The 22,581-nt window shown below is 42.7% G+C and overlaps 2 protein-coding genes and 1 non-coding gene across 4 annotated transcripts; 1 reads left to right on the top strand and 2 right to left on the bottom strand.

Annotated features, from left to right (window-relative positions):
- Positions 1–5,286: 5,286 nt before the first annotated feature.
- Positions 5,287–14,806, top strand: BECN1 (beclin 1). Of its 2 annotated transcripts, XM_033091347.1 has the most exons (13): positions 5,287–5,428; positions 5,699–5,827; positions 7,270–7,337; positions 8,223–8,281; positions 8,721–8,789; positions 8,940–9,030; positions 9,136–9,272; positions 9,431–9,625; positions 10,515–10,661; positions 11,936–12,085; positions 12,596–12,656; positions 13,100–13,242; positions 13,985–14,806. In XM_033091347.1, the coding sequence occupies exons 1-13, from the start codon at positions 5,338–5,340 to the stop codon at positions 14,151–14,153; spliced, it is 1,509 nt and encodes a 502-aa protein (XP_032947238.1). In that variant the 5' UTR covers positions 5,287–5,337; the 3' UTR covers positions 14,154–14,806. The 2 variants fall into 2 exon arrangements, with proteins under 2 accessions (XP_032947238.1, XP_032947239.1); XM_033091348.1 differs by lacking the exon at positions 8,721–8,789.
- On the bottom strand, positions 6,920–7,024 carry LOC117014188 (U6 spliceosomal RNA). The gene has a single exon (XR_004421478.1). It is a non-coding gene; the product is annotated as a U6 spliceosomal RNA (small nuclear RNA).
- On the bottom strand, positions 13,312–22,555 carry CNTD1 (cyclin N-terminal domain containing 1). Its single transcript, XM_033091349.1, has 7 exons — positions 22,143–22,555; positions 19,045–19,120; positions 18,616–18,784; positions 17,521–17,683; positions 16,884–17,028; positions 16,155–16,251; positions 13,312–15,579 (listed from the first exon to the last, which is right to left on the bottom strand). The coding sequence occupies exons 1-7, from the start codon at positions 22,309–22,311 to the stop codon at positions 15,409–15,411; spliced, it is 990 nt and encodes a 329-aa protein (XP_032947240.1). The 5' UTR covers positions 22,312–22,555; the 3' UTR covers positions 13,312–15,408.
- Positions 22,556–22,581: the final 26 nt, after the last annotated feature.

Below are 22,581 nucleotides of genomic sequence, written 5' to 3'. Positions count from 1 at the left end.
TCAACTGGACCTCATCCAAACATGATAAATATCTCCCATCTTGAGAAAAACCCTCCCTTGAACACAGATTCCTCTCGCTATCACTCTGTTTCTGTGCTCTGCTTTATGGCAAGACTTCTTGAATGATACTATTGTCTCATGCTACTTCCTCATCTCCCATTTACTCCACTCCAATCAGGCGTTCCCATTCCATGTTATCACTGAGATAGTTCTGGTTAGGTTACCAATGACTTCCATATTGACAGCACCAGGGGTCACTTCTCCATCTTTCTTGAATCTTTCAGTACTCAACACCTGTAGGCTGGTGGTCCTAAATTTATTTCTCCATTCCTTACATCTAACAGCTCCAGTTGTCTACTTGACATCTCTACTTGGATAGCTAATGGGCATCTCAAACTTAATATGGCCAAAACAGAATTCTCAGTTCTCCCACATACCTCTTTCTTTCCTGCTCTTTCCCATCTCAGTAACTGACATGACTGTCCACCTAGTTACTCAGACATCTAATTATCAACCTTGATTCCTCTCTTTTCCTCATCTCCCCACATTCAACCATTAGCAGTTCCTGTGAGCTTTACCTGTATAATGAATCCTGTATGAGTATGCTTTTCTCCATCTCCTCACTTGTTATCCTACTCAAAGCCATTGTCATCCTTTGCTAACACTATTACAATGGACAATCGAGTCTCCATTTTCACTCTTGCCACCACCCCCACTGATACATTCTATTCTCTGCTCACACCCAAATTATCTTTTAATATGTCAACCATAGTTATGGTAGTATCTACTAAAACAATAAATATATAGATACATATTTCTATATATATATGTGACTCAGAAATCCGAACTCTAGAAACATACCCAACAGAAATGCATAAATATATTCACCAAGAACACAAACAAGAATGTTAATAACACCACTATTCACAATAGCCTCAACTGACAACTGTCGACGAGGGTTGTGGGGAGCGAGGAGGGTGGCGCAGGGTTAAGAAAAGACTAGCCATGAATAGAGTGTAAGTGTGGCCAAGGAACTCCAGCCTCAAGGACTGGGCCCCGAATGGGGCAAACGCCTAGTTTTTATTACTTAGGTGGGGAAGTAAAGGAGATAAAGCTTGTCAATCTCAAGATCTGTGAATCCCACACATCACAGCAGGAAACTGATTCAAGCCAATCACCCCTGCCTGCAGGCAGCTGAACTTTAAGTCTCAGGAAGTATGTACTTCCCCAAGGGACAAAATCTTTATGCATATGAATAGATGGAGAGCACACCATTGAATCTCTTCCCTTGCAGGTTGTGGGAAGGAATGCAGCCACAGAGGCAGAGGCTCTCCGTGGGGGGGGGGGGGGGGTAGGGGATGTGCCCTCCTCTATGAACCCCGTGGGTTCTCCTGTTGGTCCCCACTCGACTGCGCCTGGCTTCAGTTGTCCGCCCCCCGCACCCCCCCCATGGGGAATCTTACTCATCATTGGCTGACGAGCCATCTTTTTGGGGCCAAACAGGGAGACATAAGGTGCAAGCACAAAGGTGAAGCAAAGTCCCTGAAAGGATCTGGCTCACAGACTCTCCTTTCTTTAGGGGCAGGTACATGGGGACAGACGGGTAGGCTGCTGTGTGGCAACAGGCAACTACTCAAATGTCTCTCAAGAGTAGGATAGATAACTAAATTTTAATGTATTCACACAACGGAATACTGCATAGTATTGAGAATAGATGAACTAAAACTATACACAAGATGGAGGAATCACAATACTGAATAAAAGGAGGAGGTTGGGGAGCTGGGTGAAAAAGGTGAAGGGATTAAGAAGAACAAATTGGTAGTTACTAACTAGTCACGGGGATGTAAAGTACAACATAGGGAATACAGCCAATAATATTGTAGTAACTATGTATAGTGCCAGGTGGGTACTAGACTTAGCAAGGGGATCACTTCATAAATTATATAAAGGTTTAACCACTGTGCTGTACACCTGAAATGAATACAAAATATTGAATATCAACTGTGATTGAAAAATAAAATTTTAAAAATAAACCATAAAAGTACATACTCTATGGTTCCATTTACATGATGTTCAAAACATTCTATGGTGTTAGAATTGAGGAAATTATTTACCCTTGTGGTGAGCAGCAACTGGAAGGGGCCATAGGGCAGGACAGTTGAGCGCTGGTTATATGGGTGTGTTCATTTGTGAAAATTCACTGAGCTGTACACTTAGGATTTGTGTCTTTTTCTCTGTGTATTTTATACTTCAAAGTCAGCCAGATTATGTCTCTTCCCTGCTTATCACCTTTAATGGTTTCCCAGCTAACAGAGGCCCTCCTGAATCCCCCAGTTGAAGTAACTCCACCCACCCTAGCCCCCACTTACTCTCTATCACATTATCCTCTATTATTTTCCTCATCATACCTACTATATTGGTTTGTTGCTGTAACAAAGTACCACAAACCAGGTGGCTTAGAACAAGAGAAATATATTGTCTCACAGTTCTGGAGGCTGGAAGCCAAATCAAAGTAGCCAGTCCATGCTCCCTCTGAAGGAGCTAAAGAAGAACCTCTTCTAGACCTCTCTCCTAGCTCCTGATAGTCAGGTGCTCCTTGGCTCAAAGACAACTATCTTCTCTCCGCGTCTCTTCCCTCTGTTCATGTCTATCTTTGTGTCCAAATTGCCCCTTTTTATAAGAACAGCAATCATTGGGTTAGGGCCAACCCTAATGACCTTCATTAACTTGGTCATTGCAAAGACCCTATTTCCAAATAAGATCACATTCACAGGTACTGGGGTTAGCACTTCCACATCTTTTGGGAAATACACAATTCAACCCATAATACCTACCATTATCTGAAATTTTACTCGTTTATTGTCAAAATCTCTCCTCTAGAATACAAACTATTAGAGCAGTTCACCACTGTATTCTCCCAGACCTAGAAGAGTGGCACATAGTAGGTCCTCAATAAATACTTCTTGCATTGACTTGAGGTATGTTGTTGATTATTCTCAATCCCTCAAGCACTACACATGCTGACTGTCACATATTCTCCAAGCAGCAGGGCACACACAGAGTTGACTGCCACCATTGCTCTTTGTACCTCATATTATTAGATCATTCAATCATCACACTACCCTATGTGACAGCCACTATTATGCTCACTTTAGAAATAAGAAAACAATGTACAGAGTAGTTGAATAACTTGCTCAAGGTCAGTGTTGGTGAATGACAGATAGATTTTGAATCCAGGCCATCTTGACTTTCAAACCTCAGTTATAATATCTATACACCTACCTCTCTAGAAGCCTATTACATCTCTATGCCTTTCTGGTATTAGTGGCAGCCGACGAAGCAGGAAGAAATACAGGACCGTGAACCAGCCATTTGTATATAATCTATATACAAATACAACCGTGTTAAAAGAGGACAAATATTTTAATGGAAAATAAAAAATATAGTGTGGTGAGATTATGGGTAATTTCATGACACTATTCCCCTAACTTCCTGTATTGTTATCTTTCTGTAAAAGTTTAATTTTGTTGTAAATTCATTATAGGTTTATTGTAAAAATAACCTAACAATACAAACTGAAGTCTCTGTCCCACTGTCCCAGTGAAAGACACTGCTTGTTGCATATCACTTCATATAACATAACATCATATACACCATATACATATCATTTTTTGTACAAATGGAATCATATCACATATACTGCCTGTAACTTTTCTTAATTGACAATCATCACTTGCCTCAATTCATGCAAAAGCCTCCTCACTGGCTTCCTGCTTCTACCCTGGCCCTTCTTCAGACTATTCTAAGTAGCTAAATGAACCAAGTAAAAAACAAGTTTATTCATTCTTTTTAAAACGGTTGCATAGCATTCTGCTAAATGTATAATATCATAACTTACTTCAACAATCCTCTATTACTGAAGGACATTTAACAGTGAAAGTTCTTGTACATATAAATTCGATCACTTGCATATCTATTAGGAAATTTCTCCTAGAGAGATTTTTATGAGTGAAAGAATATGAACATTTAAAATTTTGATAGACATTTCTAAATTGACCTCCAAAACAATTATGCTAATTTATACTCCCAGCCAACAGTGTTTTAGAGTTCCCCAAATGCTCATCAACACTGGATATTATCAACTGGTTCAGCCTTTACCAGTCTCGTAAATGAGAAATGTTGCCTCACAGAAGTTTAATTTCCATTGGCTGAATTACAAGCGAAATGAAACGTCTTTTTATTTTTATCAACCATTTGTTTTTCTGTGAGCTGTTTTTTCATATTCTTTGACCATTTCGTTGCTAGCCTATTCGTATTTTTATTGATTGAATAGAGTTCAATCTATTTTTATTGATTGAATAGAGTTCTATAAGGAAATTTATCTTCTATCTTATGAGCTGCAACTATTTTCCACATTTCTTTTTACACTTTTTTATAGTGTCTTTTGATAGTTTCAGAAGTTTTCATTTCCAATGAGTGAAATTCAGTATTTCCCTTTTTGGCTTCTGACTTTCATGTGCTTAGACCAACCTTCTCCATTCCAAGATTATAAAAAAATATTCAGTCATACTTTCATCTAGTACTTTTAATCGTTGTATTCTGATGCTTAAATTTGTGACCAACTTGGAACTTCTTTTAATGTAAGCAGTGAAGTAGGAGAGTCAGCTCGCCACTGTCTACATGGCTCTTTGGCCCCACTCATCAATTATTAAGTAGTTCATTTGCCCACTGATTTGAAAGACTAGCTTTATTATATACTAAAACCTCCTGTATACTTGGTTTATTTTTTAACTCCATTCTGTTTCATTGATCTGTCTATTCCTGGACCGAGACAAAAACGTTTTAGCTTTATACTTTATAATACGTTTCAATATCTGAAGTGCTCGACTTTCCCTAATTAATAACTGAAAGTTTATAATATAAATAAAACAATGAAGTTCACCTCCTCGCCTTCCCCTCCAAGTGTGTCTACCATTCTTTCAAGGGCATTTGAAAGAAAGCCCAGCTCTTCCAAGGAGAAACTTTTAAAACGGATACTGCAGAAAGAATTAAAAGCAGCTCTGCTCAGAAGTGACAAATCTGAAGAAAATTCACTGAATTAGAGAACGGCGGAGACTACTCATTCTTTCCCACTTGATATCGCAACCTTCGCCCACACGCCGATGCCGGCCGCCTTTCCTAATTCAGCCTCTAGGGGTCGCGGCCGTGCCCGTAAAAGCGGGTGGACAGGGACGGACTTCCTGGCTCCTCCTGCTTGCAGCCGCCTCCGTGGCGTCACATCCGGTCAGGGCGGAAGTCCTCCGCTGGCTGACCGGGAAAGTAGCTGAAGACTGGGCGATGGCAGTTCTGGAGGCCTCGCTCCTTGGCAGACCGAGGCCCACGGTGCCCCGCGGTAGACCGGACCAGGGTGGCGGCTCCGGGCCCCGAGGTGAAGAGCGTTCGAGGGCTGAATCACGACCTTAGAAGGGAACCTGGGAACCCTGACGGCTCTTATTGCACCCCATCCCTGACTGGGCTGTGAACTGCCTGTGCTGGGGCTGTCCCGGCAGCAGGTCCAGTTGGTATCGTACCGCTCCTAGCGGGAACGGTGCAGGCAAGATTTTCTCGTTTAACCGCACTAGCAAGGCAGGTGGTAGCCCCGGACTGAGGTTCAAGGGCGCCGATTCTCCCTATATCGCCTCCTCTCACATCGCCGCAGGGATGGAGGGGTCTAAGACGTCCAGCAGCACCATGCAGGTGAGCTTCGTGTGCCAGCGCTGCAGCCAGCCCCTGAAACTTTACACGAGCTTCAAGATCCTGGACCTGTCACTATCCAGGGAGCTCACAGGTCAGCGAGACCCTTGGAAAAGGGTGTCAAGATCGTTGAAAGTGGGCAGCTTTGGAGATGTAGGCCTTAAGGTGTCTATCCGTGTAGTCTGCCACAGATGCGTCGTGTAAACCAAAGAAAGTCACTTAATCTCTCTGGCTCCGTTTTCTCATCCGGAGTTCTGACTCTTCGTGCTTCTGAGAGCTTTATATAGCAAGGAAATTTCTTAGTTTTCTACTCCTGCTGTTACAGAGTAAAGGAATATAATATGCATTTGTTGAGAATTTACCCTACACCAAGTGCATTACTTTGTTTAGTGCCTGCAACGAACCTTTTGGATCATTTTTTAGATGAGGAGTTGAAACTCAGAGAGCTTAAAGGACGTTCACGTACCCAGTGGTCAACAGCTGGTACATGGAGGAAGAGTCCCATAATCCCAAGAAGTGAGATGAAGTTAGAAAAAAAAGACTGAATAGGTAGTTTAAATAAGCTCATGAGTCTGGAGTCAGCCTCCTTGGATTTAAATCCTCGGCTGTCATTTACTGGCTGAATGACTTTTTTGCAAGTTACTTCACCTCTTTACGCCTGGTTTCTTAGTTTTTTTAATCTATAAAATGTAAAACGACCTTGAGGTAGTCGTAAGGATCAAATATGATAACATAAATACTTAGGAATATGCTGGGCAAATAATAGTCAATAAATGTTAGCTATATATTACTACCTGATTTTTCTTTTTGAGGGGAATTAACTCTTTAATATATTTTAACTCTTTATTATGAAAACTTTCAAACATACAGCCTAGGGAATAGCATAATGAACTCACTTGTATCAATCACCTGGTTTCAATAATTAGCTACACTTATCATTCTTGTGTTCTCTATACCTCCACTCACCTCCCATCCCCACTCAATTATTTGGTTTTGCTTTTATTAAGGAAAACTTCAAAGTACCTAATGAACCCCGTGTACCCATCACTAGCTTCACAATTATTAATGCATTTTAATCATGTTTCACCTACATGTCGCATCCATTTCCCTCCCACCCAAAATTATTTTGAGCAATTCCAAACATAAATATGTAAATATTTTGGTAACTATTTGAATGATAAGGTGTTGTGTTTTTTTTCTTCGCATGAATTTGCTTGTCGTCCTTGTACAGGGGCTATGCTAATCTCTGTATCAGTTCTTATCTTGGTATATGTGCTGTGGAAGTGAGCATGATAAGGTCTCTTTAAAAACATAACCAAGATACCATTATACTAGAAAAATTGTAACAACTCCTTAATCTGATTTAATGGGAGTGAGGGGGAGAAGGCAAGAGAGTCTTCTTTCTATAAGTGGTACTTTAAGAAAAAAGTGGAAATGGGGGTGGTGATGAGGATATTTCCATTCTTTTCCCATACTTTCATACCTGCTCCTCCTTTAATAAGATTCTTTCTGACTCAATATTTTTCTTGTCCTTAGCTCCATTACTTGCCACAGCCCAGGTAAAACCAGGAGAGACCCAGGAGGAAGAGGCTAACTCAGGAGAGGTGAGAAAACACGGGAATGCAAACTGGGTTTTTGCAGCATACTTGGTACTTCTAGAGCCACCATACTTTTGGGATTTCTGATTAACAAGAGACATTCCACATGATCAGGCCACTGTGTATCATTAGAGGTACAGAAGTACACCTGATGTCACATGGTTACTGAATGAGGCATCCATTTCATAATGTGGAGAGAGACTCTTTATTTGAGGCAGATTATAAGCCATTATAGGTGGGAGATGGGATGACCTATGTATCCAGATAATCCCAGGGCATTTCTAGTTTACATCTGTTGTCCTAGCTAATTATTAATATCCACTCCTCTCCATTCTCAAAAGTATCTTGGTTTGGGCAGTGAATTGTATGATTACCTTAGCCCGAAAGGATTGCCAGTGTTAGAAAACATGTCATTTTTAAACAGTGATCATTTTTATTGCCAAAGATAGATATCATAAGATTTTGATCACATAAATTATATCATAGAAGTATTGAAAATGTATAAATTATCTACTTTGTTTTATGCCATGGCAAACTTCATTGCAGTCTGATCTGGCTCTTTCCTTAGGCCATGATTTAGGGCATTTCACCCCTACCCCTGACTAGGAAGTGTTGAGAAAATGCAGATGTAACTATAGTAGAGTAAAACAGTTAGGGAATGCTGTTCCCCACAAAAAATTAAATGGGACTTGGGGTTTGTATGTACCAGAGGTCCTTTCTTAGTGCATGTATCCAAGGTTGGCTACATAATACCCATTTCTTAAGTCGCTGTGGTTTATCAAGTCTTATGGTTATAAATCAAGGGTAAAGCCAAATAGTTCTGAGGCTCTTTGTGAAATAGACTCCACCTTTAAGCTTCCAGATTATAATGCCCTCTTATTTCCTTCCCAGGAGCCATTTATTGAAACTCGCCAGGATGGTGTCTCTCGCAGATTCATCCCCCCAGCCAGGTGCCTACTACTCCTCAGCCCCCTGCTCCTTACCAAAGACCAGTAGAATTTTAACTGAACCCAGAATTGATACCTTGAGCCAGGTGATGGAGACGAATCATCACCTTGCCTTTGGCTCTTCCAGGGAATATGCATTCCCTTATACCTGGCCCATCATCTTCCATTACTGATTGAGTTTTCCGATAACCATTCACACCAGTGGGAAGGGCTCTTATGAAGAATGAGAAAAGTTGAGGGAGTGATTGACTAATAAAAGAGATGGGCTCTTGAAAAATTTTTAAATAGTAAATGTTAGATGTTCAGGTCCTTAGTTATTGATGCATGTGAAGGTGGCTGGCAAGGGATGTAATATTAAAAAAAATGGTCTTTCCTGATTCTCCTTCCTTTTCTACTATAGACACACACATAACAGTTTTTGATGCCCCCTCTCCCTCCTTAGTCCATGCAGGCCAACCTTCGTGCTGAGTGCCCCTCTGGAAGACCAGCATGGCCTTCCCTTGGGAGAGAGGTACCCTTGGGAGGTCAGTCGGGCTAGGAGTGGGTATGCACCTTGAGGCCCCTCAGCTGGTGCTTGAGAGTCTCTGCCACTGGCACCGCAGTAGGTGGAGGAGGCCTCTCTGCTCCCTCATGTGGCCCATGGCCGGGGGGGTGTCTGCAGGATGATGTCTACAGAAAGTGCCAACAGCTTCACTCTGATCGGGGAGGCATCCGATGGCGGCACAATGGAGAACCTCAGCCGAAGACTGAAGGCAAGTCGGCCTGATTCCAGTGGCAAACAGTGGGCTTGGCTGGTAGAGGGGGTGTCTGGGCATGTAGCGTGGGGAAGACTCTATCTAACTTTCCCACACTTCCAGGTCACTGGGGACCTTTTTGACATCATGTCTGGCCAGACAGATGTGGATCACCCACTGTGTGAGGAATGCACAGATACTCTGTTAGACCAGCTGGACACTCAGCTCAACGTCACTGAAAATGAGTGTCAAAACTACAAGTGAGTGCCTCCAGAGCCAGGGCCTGGCAACAGATCTGGGTCTTAGAGCTTTTGCTGCTATGAGACTGCTTAGCTCTTACCCAAGAGCTATGCTTCACTCAGGTGAACAGAGTAACAGTTTCCCTCTGGTAAGCATACTCTGCTTGTGTCCTTGGCAGACGCTGTTTGGAAATCTTAGAGCAAATGAATGAGGATGACAGTGAACAGCTACAGATGGAGCTAAAGGAGCTGGCGTTAGAGGAGGAGAGGCTGATCCAGGAGCTGGAAGATGTGGAAAAGAACCGCAAGATAGTGGCAGAAAATCTCGAGAAGGTCCAGGCTGAGGCTGAGAAACTGGACCAGGAGGAGGCTCAGTGAGTGATCACCGTGTTCTTCTATCTTCCTGTCCTCAAAGCTCCAGGAGGGGAAATGGCTTCCAGCTGAATGTGTCTGATTACTTTGTAAGCTGCAGTCAGCTGTCATTCCACAGCCTATCTGCTCTGGATCCTGCATATTATTTTCAGGCCCTGTTTCTAGAGGTTCGTTGGGAGGGTTAAGTCTGAAGGGTTAGCATGATTAAGTGAAAAAAGCATGTTGGTTAAATAGAAAGCAGAGAACCAGGGCTCTAGTCACAGCTCTGCTGTAGGAACGGGGCTCATTTGGGTAAGTCAGTTGCTGTATCCAGCATCCTCCTCTGAAAGATGAGCATATTGGCCTACATTCATTCTTTCCCAATTCAGAAATTTCATTGGTGCTCTTGACCTGAGAGAACCCTCTGTCTGTTGGAGGAGACACAGTGTCCACACTAACTGAAGTTGGGCACATGAAGGACAGAGAAAAAAGTTAATTTTTCACAGAGTAGTGTGACAAGTTCCATTGGAAATGGTGTTTACTATTTAAAGGACAATAGTATCCAGAGGTGAAGTTACAGAAGTTCACTTATGGCCAGTCTGTGAAAGAAGCCACTCTTGACCCACTCACCTCACTTGTAGAAAAGATCAGACATCCAAGTGGTGTGTGGTCCTGGTTCGGAAGAATCTGTTTTTCCTCCCAATTTTGCACATGGCAGTGGGAATTTGAGACATTTCTGTCCCTCCCGGGCAAAACGACTAGGGCATGTATGTTCCTTTGAGTGGGATCTGGGCCAAATCTAAAAGATGCTGTAACTGGATAGAACCATAATCACTAAGGATAAATCATTAAGAGGGGTGGTAACAGAGAAATTTTAGCCCCCAAACTAACGGCCACTTTGGCTGCTCACAGGTATCAGAGGGAGTACAGTGAATTTAAACGACAACAGTTGGAATTGGATGATGAGCTGAAGAGTGTAGAAAACCAGATGCGTTATGCCCAGATGCAGCTGGACAAGCTGAAGAAAACCAACGTCTTTAATGCAACCTTCCACATTTGGTAATGAGGGCTGGAGGGTGAGGAGCATCTGGGAAGCACTACATATCTGGACCTTAACTGCTCACCACTAAACCAGGGGGCCCACCTCCCACAAAATAGGACTGTGTGTCATTTTCACCCCATCTAGGTTTCTTTAACTCCTTGTGATTGGATAGGCACAATCAGGGATTGGAATTCTAGAGTTTGGTGACATCCACTCTTCCAAGGAAAGGGAAAGATCTGAGCCCTCCAGCCACATGAAATTCTGGTCCTCTGCCTGGAGCTGGTTTCTTACCTCCAGAGTCATTCATGTGTTCATTTATTTGACGTTTTATCTATTTAACTAGTATCTGTTGAACATCTACTGTATGCTAGGCACTGCTAGCACTAGGAGGGCAACAGCAAACTATGCGTTCTACCTTCTCCGTACTTATAACCTCGCGGAAGAGATGGATAAGTAACAGGCAATTGTAGTACCGCGTGATAATAGTTAACCTACGGTGCTGTGGGAACACAGGAGGACACGTTTCCCGATGCGGGGAGGCCGCATGGAAAGTTTCCCCCAGAGGAGGTTGACGTTTAAGCTGAGCTATGAAGTAGAAGTCTGCAGAGGAGGAGGGTTGTTCCTGGCAGAGAGAACATCATGTGCAAAGAAATAGGAAAGTGGGAGTGGTGAATTCGGAGAACTGAAAGGAGCTTATTGTGAGTGAAGATGGAGTGTAAAGGGGGAGAATGACAGGATATGAAACTGGAGCGTTATCATTTCCTAAAGGATCGTGTAGGCCTTTTGAAAGGATTTGGACTGTGTCCAAAAAGCAGTGGGAGCCACAGAAGCATTTTAGGCAGGGAAGCGACATAATTACGTTTGCATTTGTGATGGTAGCTTTACCTTCAATGTGAAAAATGACTTGGGGGAAAAGGGCAGTAGTTTTGATAGGGAGACTTGCCAGTGGCAATCTAAACAGGAAAAGAGAGTATGGCATTGAGTTTGGAGAGAAGTGGACAGATTTAAGAGATTCAGGAGGTGGAATCAACAGTTTATTGTTTTTTTGCGGGGAGGGAGATGAGAGAGAGCATTCAAGGATGATACCCAGGTTTCTGCTTTGACATCTGAGCAGCAGGTGGAAAGAAGATGACTCGTGTTTTAGACTAGTATTTAAACTACCAAGTTGAGCTTGGATATATGAATCTGGAGATAAGGAGAGAGGTTTATGTTAGGTTGTAGGTGAGAGCAGGAAGTCTCAGAAGTTGCTAAGTTCTCCCTGTATTTTTCCCTGCCCTTCTGCCTTCTATAGGCACAGTGGACAGTTTGGCACAATCAATAACTTCAGACTGGGTCGCCTACCCAGTGTTCCTGTGGAATGGAATGAGATTAATGCTGCTTGGGGCCAGACGGTATTGCTGCTCCATGCCTTGGCCAATAAGATGGGTCTGAAATTTCAGAGGTAAGAAATATAGCCCTTTGTTGGGGTGTGGTATGTCTTTGATATAATCTGTATCTCCATCCTGGTACTGCTCTCCACCATGGCAGGAACCCTTGCTCCTAACAGACTGGGAGTTTTCTGTCTGTGCAGACGCTCTGCTTCTGGTTTTCCCCTCACCAGCTTCTGGCTCTTTCTACTGATCAGGCAGTCCTTGAGCTGCATGACCATAACAGTGGTCCCCGACATACTGTCTCCAGAACCTGAGTGTTCCTCTCAAGTTATTTTCAGTTTTTGTTTTTAAATCTAAACCAAAAAATGCATTCGTCCACAAAGGCCCCCAGACAATTATATAATAAATGTCCTTTGTTTGGTAAACAAAACATTAAGCATGGGGAGGTGAGAGAGAGAGGTGGGAATAATAAAAGAGGTGCTTGGGTAGGATGAAGTTTGAAAATCAGTGGGTTCTAACATCCCAATAATCGCTTTAGGAATAGTCCTATATATCCATCTCTGTATGCATCTCCTTTTTAGGTATCGACTTGTTCCCTATGGAAACCATTCATACCTGGAGTCTCTGACAGACAAATCTAAGGTACTCTGAGAAACTCCATTTTCACTGGAATACAGAATTCTTGCATCTCCTAATGAAATGGTTTGCTTTTGATAGTGGCATTATTCAGTTTCTTTCTTAGACTGAGATATCTCATGAAGAGCCAATGTCTTATTCAATGTCTTGTCGAGTTCAGGATTAGCTCTGAGCTCTTCTTTAAGGGGAAAACTAGGTTTTTACAGTCTGATGAAAAGGTATATGGGCAGATCAGAGGAGCGTGTGTGCACTGGGCTGGGGAAGGCATCACTGAGGTAGGTGTTGAATGCATTTCCGGTGGAACGGTTCCAGTTGCATTGTTATTTGTCCAAGGTTACTATTTCCAGTGGACTACAGAGAGAACATGACTTGAGAGACTGATAGGATTGGGAACAATCTCTGATAACCTGTCTTGGTGCCACACCCATAGCCAGTTTTCTCTTTGGCAGGAGCTGCCGTTGTACTGTTCTGGGGGGCTGCGGTTTTTCTGGGACAACAAGTTTGACCATGCAATGGTGGCTTTCCTGGACTGTGTGCAGCAGTTCAAAGAAGAGGTTGAGAAAGGCGAGACACGTTTTTGTCTTCCTTACAGGTCAGTATCCCCCACTGCTGAATGAACCTAGAGTAGGACCAAATTGAACAGAATTGTAGGGACAGTTAGAATGGAGGCAAAACATAGTATGAATAGTGGGAAAGCAGAAAATGGTGCAAAAATCACATGACACTGATGGGCAAAAATGGATCCAACACTGCAAGCAGGACAGAATGTGACCACCTGGTCCCTGGAGAAAAAGAATGGTATCTTAGATGGTTTGGGGCATTTTCTTGGCACAGAGCTCAAACCGGCTGTCCAGTTTCAGGGAGGTTTTCCCTTAAGCCCTTGGAAATATACAGGAATGCTTCCTTTGGTCAAATTGTGTAGGAGCCCAGTGATGGATGGAGACCTTAGTTTCAAGAGAGTAAGGCTGAGCTGCTTCTGTCAGCCCAAAACAAAGCGTTTCTTTCTTCTGCCTCTTTTCTCTGCCCATGAGTTCAGGGATGCCGAGGAAAACAGTGAGGAGTACTGTAACCCTCACTTACCCTCTGCTCTGGGCTTGTCATCTGTTTGGGTGTGTGTCCTGTCCCTGTACTCCACAGTGACAATGAGGCTCTTGTGACAGCCTTCTTGATTTTTGGCTTTCAAGCAAATCCAAAATACACTACCGTTCCTCGCCAAGAGTTCTTTAATAGATAAAATGACGTGAATGGTCCCATGATCAAGTCCCTGCCCATTTGCCTGAACTGACTGAACTCGGATCTCAGTTACTAATGAGCTCTGCTGTGTCCGTCTGTAGGATGGATGTGGAGAAAGGCAAGATTGAAGACACAGGAGGCAGCGGCGGCTCCTATTCCATCAAAACCCAGTTTAACTCTGAGGAACAGTGGACAAAAGCTCTCAAGTTCATGCTGACGAATCTTAAGTGGGGTCTTGCTTGGGTGTCCTCACAGTTTTATAACAAATGACTTTCTTTTTTCCTTAGGGGAATGTTTGCCTTAAGGCTTTAAATTTGTTTTGTTTGGAAAAAAAAAAGTGTTTTAAATTAAATTCGGATACTATTAAACAGCACATGTTTACAATACCAAAAAAGAAAAAAAATCCACAAAAGCCACTTTATTTTAAAATATCATATGACAAATAGTTTTCAGAGCTATAACATGCCATGTATAGCTTACCAGCCTTTGTTATAGTTTTGACTCTTAACCCCATGCCTTCCTTTCCCTCTCTCCCCTTAAAACAACTAATTTAAGTTTGCTTCTGTTTTTTTTTTTTTAACTGAGTTGAATTGAGATCGATGTGTTTTCACTGGATTTTATCTCTCTCAACTTCCTGCACTTAACAATATGAAATAGAAACTTTTGTCTCCACTGAGACGATGAGATGTATGAGACGCACAGTTGGATAACGTGAGAAAATGACATATAAGTTTCGGTCACCATGTGATGTGATCAGAAGCTTGAAATTTAATACTTCTCCTCACTCGATTTTAGTACTGAATGCCTACTCTGCTCTGTGTTAGTGATATGAAATGGTGTTTGGTACTGTTTGAGACATTATGGAGAGATTTAATTATTTGTAATAAAAGATTTGCTGCAGTCTGATAACTGCCCAAGGTGCACTGTTGGGTTTTTCTTTAACTAAAATAGAGTACTTTGTATTCTGGGAGAATTGAGTTCAAGTGCAGGTATGTGGAAATTCTGTTGAAACAGGTTTAGAGATGGGTTAGTGTTACTTTTTAAAAAGACTGGTGGAAATAGACAGCTGTAGGGAATGCCCTGTGTGTGTAGACCTCAGTAACAGAACAGAGATGTTAAATTAACTTTAAGGGGAAATAAAGGCTTCCTCCTTGCTCGGTCAAGGTCACCCAGACGGCCTCGTTTTTTTTGAGCCCCTGGTTAATACTAATCTCCATGTCTGATGTTCTCTCTTAATGAAATGAACAATTAAAGAAAAGCCATAACTATCTTGTTAAACAAAATTGAACCAACTTCACTAACATTCTATTTCTCCCAGCTTTTTATATTTTTAGTCTGATACGACAAAAAAAAGACATGTTCATCCACCTTAATTTTTTCTCTGACGCAGAAAAATAAGCAGAAGTTGGAATACAAAACATGGTTCAAAAGATACTTGAAACTTTTGTACCCTGAGTATGAAAGTAAACAGGGAGGGTGAGAGCAATGACAGAAGGCTGTTTATATTTGGTGGATTCAGCCCGCCTCATGAGTTGGAGGCAGCAGCAGCCCTCAGAGCTCTGGCTGCCAGGTGGGGAGGAATAGGCTGCTGTGGCCCTGGAGTGTTGGCTCCCACGCTGTGAGTCAGGATTGCGTAAGAGAACGCGGTGATACTCTCCAACGTGATGCCGGTGATGCTCTGCAAATGCCCCACAACCTTCAGAAACAGACAGATTTCTTAGTACTGAATCATCTCAACATGTTTTAGTACACAAACAGACAAATTGCTTGTTCTCTTAAGCCAAATAGAAATTTTTTCCGTTTCTCTGAATTTACAGAGAAGATGAAATCCAGACCCCAGTGTCTGCCAGTGGGCAGATGACATTAGGATACCTTTGCCCTGATGGTGTTCGTGTGGAAAGTTTCTGCTAGGCATTTACTCTGTTGGAGATAAGTTTTGTGAATCGTGAGAGGGATATTTGGGCCTTGACATTTTCTCTCTTTGGGAGGAAATACTTATTGGACTTTAGCATGATAGCAGGTTATCATCAGAAAGGGAAACAAACAAGCTGAGTTGGGCCTCCATTTCCAATTTCAATGAGAGGAAAAGTGGAGAACACTTTTCAGTCCTAGTTTTTCCTCTTCCTGTTTAATAAATCCTGTTTATTCATCCTAATCATGGGTCTTGGCACTTACCTTTTATAGGTTGTCTTTTGTTTTCCTTTAACTAATGGGAGAATGCTTTCTATTAAATGAATTCTAACCATGCTGGTCCTGCTCAGTGGTGCGTACCTGGCTCCAACACTCATGGTTTTGGATGAAAGCACTTGCTGCAATGATTCCTACTGCCAACAGCATGAAATCTTCCTTCACTGAAACAAACTTTTCCCTGAGTGATTAAAACCATTATTAATTTTGGAGCAAGAATGAAACTTGATCTTCCAAACCCTAGGGTCATGGAACTTCACCTATTAGTTGTTGATGTTGATCATCTTGGAGTTTTTAGATATGGAAGGAAATAGTCAAGTAATAGCTAATTGACTCCTCTCCCAACCTCCCCCAAATCAACTGGAATTAAAACACGAGCCTCCTGTCTGAATGGTTTCTGGCCTTTTGTTGTTCCATCTGTCTCCATAACAAATGTAACTGTGAGGCTTTTTACTAGTCTGACTGTACAGTAATCAAACACTTTTGTCCAAGTTGCAACCCTGTGACTTGGCTTTTTTTCTAAGTGACTATAAAAGCAGTCCAGTAATCTCAAATTATAAACAGCTATAAAGGAAGCACTAGGAAAGGAAGTATGTTAATTACTTGAAGTCATTTAAGTTTAAAAGTAAAAGCATTTAGGTTTTGCTGATTGGGCTGTCACCCACATCCAGGCAACATATCGGATGTTAATTTGAACCAGGTAACCTATGCAGGTTATCTGTGGACTGGATGCCTTGCTAGGTAAATTCCATTCCCCAAGTTCTCACGCTATGATAGCATGAGAAGGAGCCTACCCTAAAGGAGTTGCCTTACCCTTGCAGTTGACTGGGTGTGGAGTTCTCAATCGAAGCCCTCAGCAAGCTCTCATATATGGGTTCACGCAAAAGATAGACTAGGTCGAGCAGGGTCAGGCAGGTTGCATGCAGCTGTGTAGTTGGGACCAAACAGCCATTGTATCCTAGATGGAGTGAGTATGGATGTGGTAAAGAGCATTATGCGGGTCTTTTCTGATTATAATCAGTCATGTAACATAAAGCTGATGAGCTGCTAATGTGCTTCCTGGTTGCTTCGTTTTACTATAAGAAACCTCTTTAGCTGGAGGTCAATTTTAAAGGATAAAGGGAGAGGTAGAGAAACCTCCCATCTACAGTATATATATACAGTTAGAGTATATTTGTTGGCTCCCCTCTTAACTCATGCCTCTATAAAATCAACACTTTGATCCTGCAGTAAGAGTACTAGTGAGTCCGAACAGAAGCCAGGTGCTGAGACCTGAGTTTCTTTCCCTGTGACAAGTACCAGAGGGAACACTTTTCTCCATCATCTCAGGCTTCCCGCTGTTCCTGGATTCTGGTGTATTCTGCCCACTGCTCCCAAACCCCTGGGCACATTCTTACTGCCTCCTCTGGGAGACTCCATCCCACAGTCCCTGGCACACTTAATAAAGTACCTAGAACCTCCAGGAGCATCTCCACATAAGCCAGGGGAGTAGGCAGATTGATTTGGAAGTTCAGGGACTTCAAAACATCAAGCTCTGACTCCAGCAGTTCTTCTTTAGTGTGTAGATACCCTAGAGCTTGGAGGAAATTCAGGACTGTGATGTTGCTGATTATCTGAGCAAAGAAAAACAAAACAGTGAGAGGGAGAGAAGGGTGTCAGAGTAAAAGGTCATACATCTTGGCATCGTATACAAAGCCCTTCACAATCCAGCCCATGCCTTCATCTCGTCTCCTCTCCTGGTAATTCCCCCTTACACTTGATGCTTGTCATCTAGAATGACTTGCAGTTCCCAAACTCCGAGCCACCACCCATGCTGTTTACTGTATCTGGATCTCCCTCTCCTCTCCCTTCTCCCTGCTTTCCTTAACTCCTCTCCGTCTTCCCTTAGGATCCACCCCTCTTCCACACCCCTTCCCCCTTAAGAAGTCATTTTCTTTACATACACTTCCTGTACTCTCCAAGGCTGATGAGGTACATTCATAGCCCTCTGTATTGACACTAGTTGGAACACTTCCCCACATTATTTGCCTGTGTGTCTCGTTAGATAATAAGTTCCTTGAGAGCACAGACAATATTTTTACTGTTGCAGCCATCGCACCTAGTGCAGCATCAGCCCACAGAAGACAATAAATATTTGCTGAATGATATTTTGTTAGATAGGCATTGGGTAGTGATGTGGGGAAAAAATTGATCCTTTATAAATGTAATAGTTTGCCTTTAACACTGATAGGTTTGTTGGCAATTCAGACACCTTATGTAAACTGTCCTTGAGTCCAAGGGGAGAAAAGGTGACCTGTATGAATGATGGCATCTGTCCAGCATTTATACTTTGGGAACAGAACTTCAGGCTATTTAATAGTTGCCTCTGTGTGACTGTGCGTGGGGGGGTGAGGGTGGGAAGATATGTTTAGGAAGCATAATTACACTCTGGAATTTCTACGTGAGTAGTATCACCTAGCCTAGGAGTAGGTTTCTCACAGTCACCTTTGGAAGAGCTGGTTTCTTTCTAACACTCAGGTGCCTATGAGCAACCCCAGCTCCTTACTTTGTAGTGGAAAGAAAGTTTGCTCGCCAGCTGAACACATGACATAAGACGCAGGATAAACTTGTTGAAAAGCTGCTCTTTCAGAGCCCTCCAATTCTGAGGCTCTGTCTTATCTCTCAGCTGGATTGTGGCTTGCCTGCAGATATTCTCTGCCTGCTTAACCATAAACCTATAAAGAAGGGAAGGGAAGAGTAAACAATCCACCCTCAAACTAAAGGGAGTTTCTGCTTCAAACTATGCTGTGTTTTATCCTCTCCAATAGCAATTGCATGCTAAGAAATTAACATTTGCAAGTAATAGAGGGTGCAAAACCAGGTCTCATGGTAAGGGGCAACTAATACTTTTTTTTTTTTTTTTTTTTTTAAGATTTAGGTACATTAGCCATTCTGAGAGGTACCACTTACAAAGGCCTTATGCTCAGTGCTTTACCTTTCTAGGATTTCTACAGCTTGGTAGCTCACGGATTTCTCCAGACACCATTGTTCAGACAGGAGAAAAACAAACTCTGCCAAAATAGGAAAGAAGAGCCTAATTCACAAGGTGCAACTAAAACCACTCTGTGAACTCTTGGCGTTGTGTAAAAGCCATGATGGGCTGAGGGAAGAGGGTCAGGAGGTGAGAAAGCTGAGACTGAAAAAACCCAAGCTGAGCTTAGTTCCCTTTGCTGCCAATAGGCAGATCAGAGGCATGAAAAGTGGGCTGACTGAGTGCCAAAGACAAGGGCTCACCAAGCCCCCTCAGTGACCCTTGAGACTTCCTGTGGGTCTCAGCTGATAAAAGGCTTAGCCAGCTACACACAAACACACCAGCTGGTCTAATTGGCCTCTACACCATGCTGGGAACCCCCAGCTTCAAGGGAGATTCTTGGGATGGATAAAAACCTTAACCCCTATATTCTGTTTGCGGTGGAATGTTGACAGGAACAGAAAGATCCCTCCTGGAGATTCAATATTCTTTATAATACTGTTTGTTTAGTAACCACCCTCTGGAGAACTCCCACTGCTTTACAAACACGATTCACCTTAACAGCTGGACACCATCTCTCCACCACCAGTTTGTTGGGTAAATCTGTGGTGGCTGAGCCTCTCCTCAGGAGCAAGTTTGTTACAGTGGAGTGGCTTGTTTTGAAGAAACATCCTCCAAATCAGGGAACATAGCCCAATTCTGGGGTGGGGCGGAGTCACTGTGAAGGTGGGAAGGGCAAGATACCTTGGCAAGATTTTAGGCTGCCTGTTTCTCTTTGAAAGAACCGCCCCAGATAGAATTCTATTTAGTTTGCAATATCATTAGAGGGTAGAAACAAGGGTAAATGTTACCTCTCAAAAAAGAAAGCTTCCGCAGAACTGGGAACTTTTAGCACTGATCAGCCAAAAATTACATACAATCAAACTACCATATCTTCAGAGAAAATTTGACTTTTTAGAAAAAAAAATTCTATAAAAGTCAAGCTAGAACAAGATAACAGTCTACTCGACACATGTTACACAGAGGTATATGTATTAAACCTTATTGCTACAGAGACTAAAGCTCTGCTAGCAGTGTCCAATGAAGAAGAGAATTAGTTGAAGCAATTAAGCAAAATACCCTCGAATACATAATTGTGTGTTATTAGCCAGTCCTTTTATTTGCTGGAGTTTAGGCTTTCTTTGTTTTGTTTTTGTTAGGTATGCATAGTTGTTTGGTTTGGTTTGGGTTTGGGTTTTGGCCTGAATTATCTATCCATGCAACTGTTTCTATTTTCCATTTTAATTTGCCAAGAAAACTGAGCTTGGGATAGGTGGAATGAATAAGGGTTATACCTCTCCCTTCTGCTGGTTCCCCCTCCTGTACTTACAAACATACTGAGATCTACATTTAACGAAAAGACCCTCCATTTCTTTCCTTTCAAGCTACGGCTTTATCTCTGTAGTTTCCATCACTTTAATTTCTTGAAAGCCTAGCTTACTACACCTGCTGCTTCCCCTTCATCATTCACTCCCTAATGTTCTGCAGTTTGGCTTCTACTTTTCTCAACTTGCTGAAATGATTGTCTCAAAAGCCAGCAAATATGTCCAGATTATTAAATATCATGGCCCTTTTGCAATACTCATTCCTGCTGGCCATCTTCATTCCTGTTCATATCCCAGAAGCATCTGATCCCTGCTGACCATCATCCTTCTTAAAACCCCGTCTTACCTTCCATTGTTCTTTTCGTTCTGTTCCTGTCTCCCAAACCACTCCTTTTATTTCCTTCATACTCTTCTTCCTACTCCAATTCCCCGAACACAAAATGTTTCCCAAGGAACTGCCCTTGACCTTCTCTTTTCTCCCTCTAGGAGCTCATCCTCTGCCACAGTTTCAACAGTATCATTATGGAGATAACTCGCAAACTTTTATCTCTAGTTCTGATCTCTCTTCTGACTTACTTTTTAAACAGCCTGCTGGAAACCTTCCTCTAAATGTTTTAAGGCACGTGAAACTCAGTAGATTCAAAACCAAAGTTACTCTCTTTCCCAAACAAAAGTCATGCTTCCTCCTGTTTTATGTTTTTTTAATGTATGTGTTTCTCTTAATGGCACCACTATATTCCCAGTCTCCTAGGCTCAACCCTTTGGCATAGTCATCTTTGCCTTCTTCACTTCTTAAGTTCATCCACTGCCGAACCCTAGATTTTACGTCTGGAATGTTTTTAATCCATCCTCTCTTGTCAGTCCCTCTGCCCTATCACCTAAACTACTAACACAGATCTACCTCCCATCTCTCTACTCTAGTTCATCCTTTACAGCACAGCCCAAACAATTTTTTTTCTAAGGCAAAGGTTACAGTTGTATCACACCCATTATTTAAAAAGGAAAACCTTCAATGCCTTCTTGTTTTCCTACTAAGCCAAGTATAAACTCTTCACCTTGGCGTTCAGAGTCCCACATGGAATGTCTCCAAACTACCTTTCTGATCTTGATTTCAACTACTTCTCCACATGCTTTGGCCAACGTGGACTACACTGTACTCACACTCACCCTAAGCATCCCGACTGCCATAGCCTTATTCATGTTAGAAACGCTCTTCCCCTTTATCATCTTCACCAACTCAAACGTCATCCTTCCTTCAAGGTCTACCTCAAATGCCATGATGTCTGGAGGACTCTTAATTCTTCCTACCCCCACCTCACCCCATGACTCTCTTTTCAAGCCCTATAAAAGCTTGTTTTATCTAGTATGCCACTTATCTAACCTTGCTTGTACCTAAGCATTTGTAAATTTGTCCTAATGTTCTCCAAGGATTATATACATGGTTTGAAAGCAGGGAGTCAATCTCTATTTCATCTTTCTGTCCCAGGCAGTGTGGATAATAAATACTCTATACTTATGGAAATCAAGGGTAAGGTGCTGGTGCGTCTTGTTCGTCACCGTATCCCCAGAACCTGGCACATAGTAGGTACTAACAAAACTTATTTATATGAATAAAGTAAACTGAATCTCAAGGCCGATGCCTCAAAGACAGATGCCGGGGTCTCCCCTAAACCCGGCTTCCTGGCCCTGCGTCCACACCTACGATCCGGGTCTCTCGGAAGCTGCCCGTGCGTCCCGCAGCCTCCTGCACTGCTTGCTCATTCTGCTGGGCCAAGTGGAGCAGAGCGTCTTCGATCGTCTCTGTGGGAACAGCTCCAAACCGAAAGTCACTGAGAGAGGCCAATCTTGGCCTCACAGGTCCGTCCATTTTCAGAAGACTTTTGGGACACTCAGACGGCTCACTGGATCCATAAACCTCCCCCCTTATCTTCTCTTCAGAGCCTTCTGCCACACTCTGGCTTCGTTATCCCCTTCTGAGAGCTTGTCCTCACCTCAAATCTGAGGAAAAACCAATTCCCTCCACAGCCTTTTCCCGCCCCAACGGCTGCGAACCTCTCAGCCAATCAGAAAGCACGGCCGCTTCCCGCCTACTCCGCCCTTCCCCTAAGGCCAAGAGCCTCACTCCGTTCGGATAAGG

The sequence above is a fragment of the Rhinolophus ferrumequinum genome, chromosome 21 (assembly GCF_004115265.2).
Source record: "Rhinolophus ferrumequinum isolate MPI-CBG mRhiFer1 chromosome 21, mRhiFer1_v1.p, whole genome shotgun sequence".
Taxonomy (NCBI): Eukaryota; Metazoa; Chordata; class Mammalia; order Chiroptera; family Rhinolophidae; genus Rhinolophus; species Rhinolophus ferrumequinum.
This window is presented reverse-complemented; position numbering and strand designations above follow the sequence as displayed.

What these genes read in the sequence shown, in the direction of transcription:
- BECN1 (XM_033091347.1), top strand. Translation starts at nt 5,338, where the DNA reads ATGGCAGTTCTGGAGGCCTCGCTCCTTGGCAGACCGAGGCCCACGGTG. An exon ending in ATGGGTCTGAAATTTCAGAG is followed by an intron (nt 12,086 to 12,595) that starts GTAAGAAATATA and finishes TCTCCTTTTTAG; the next exon opens with GTATCGACTTGTTCCCTATG. An exon ending in CTCTGACAGACAAATCTAAG is followed by an intron (nt 12,657 to 13,099) that starts GTACTCTGAGAA and finishes TCTCTTTGGCAG; the next exon opens with GAGCTGCCGTTGTACTGTTC.
- CNTD1 (XM_033091349.1), bottom strand. Translation starts at nt 22,311, where the DNA reads ATGGACGGACCTGTGAGGCCAAGATTGGCCTCTCTCAGTGACTTTCGG. An exon ending in CCGAGAGACCCGGATCGTAG is followed by an intron (nt 19,121 to 22,142) that starts GTGTGGACGCAG and finishes CTATTTTGGCAG; the next exon opens with AGTTTGTTTTTCTCCTGTCT. An exon ending in GCTGTAGAAATCCTAGAAAG is followed by an intron (nt 18,785 to 19,044) that starts GTAAAGCACTGA and finishes CCTTCTTTATAG; the next exon opens with GTTTATGGTTAAGCAGGCAG.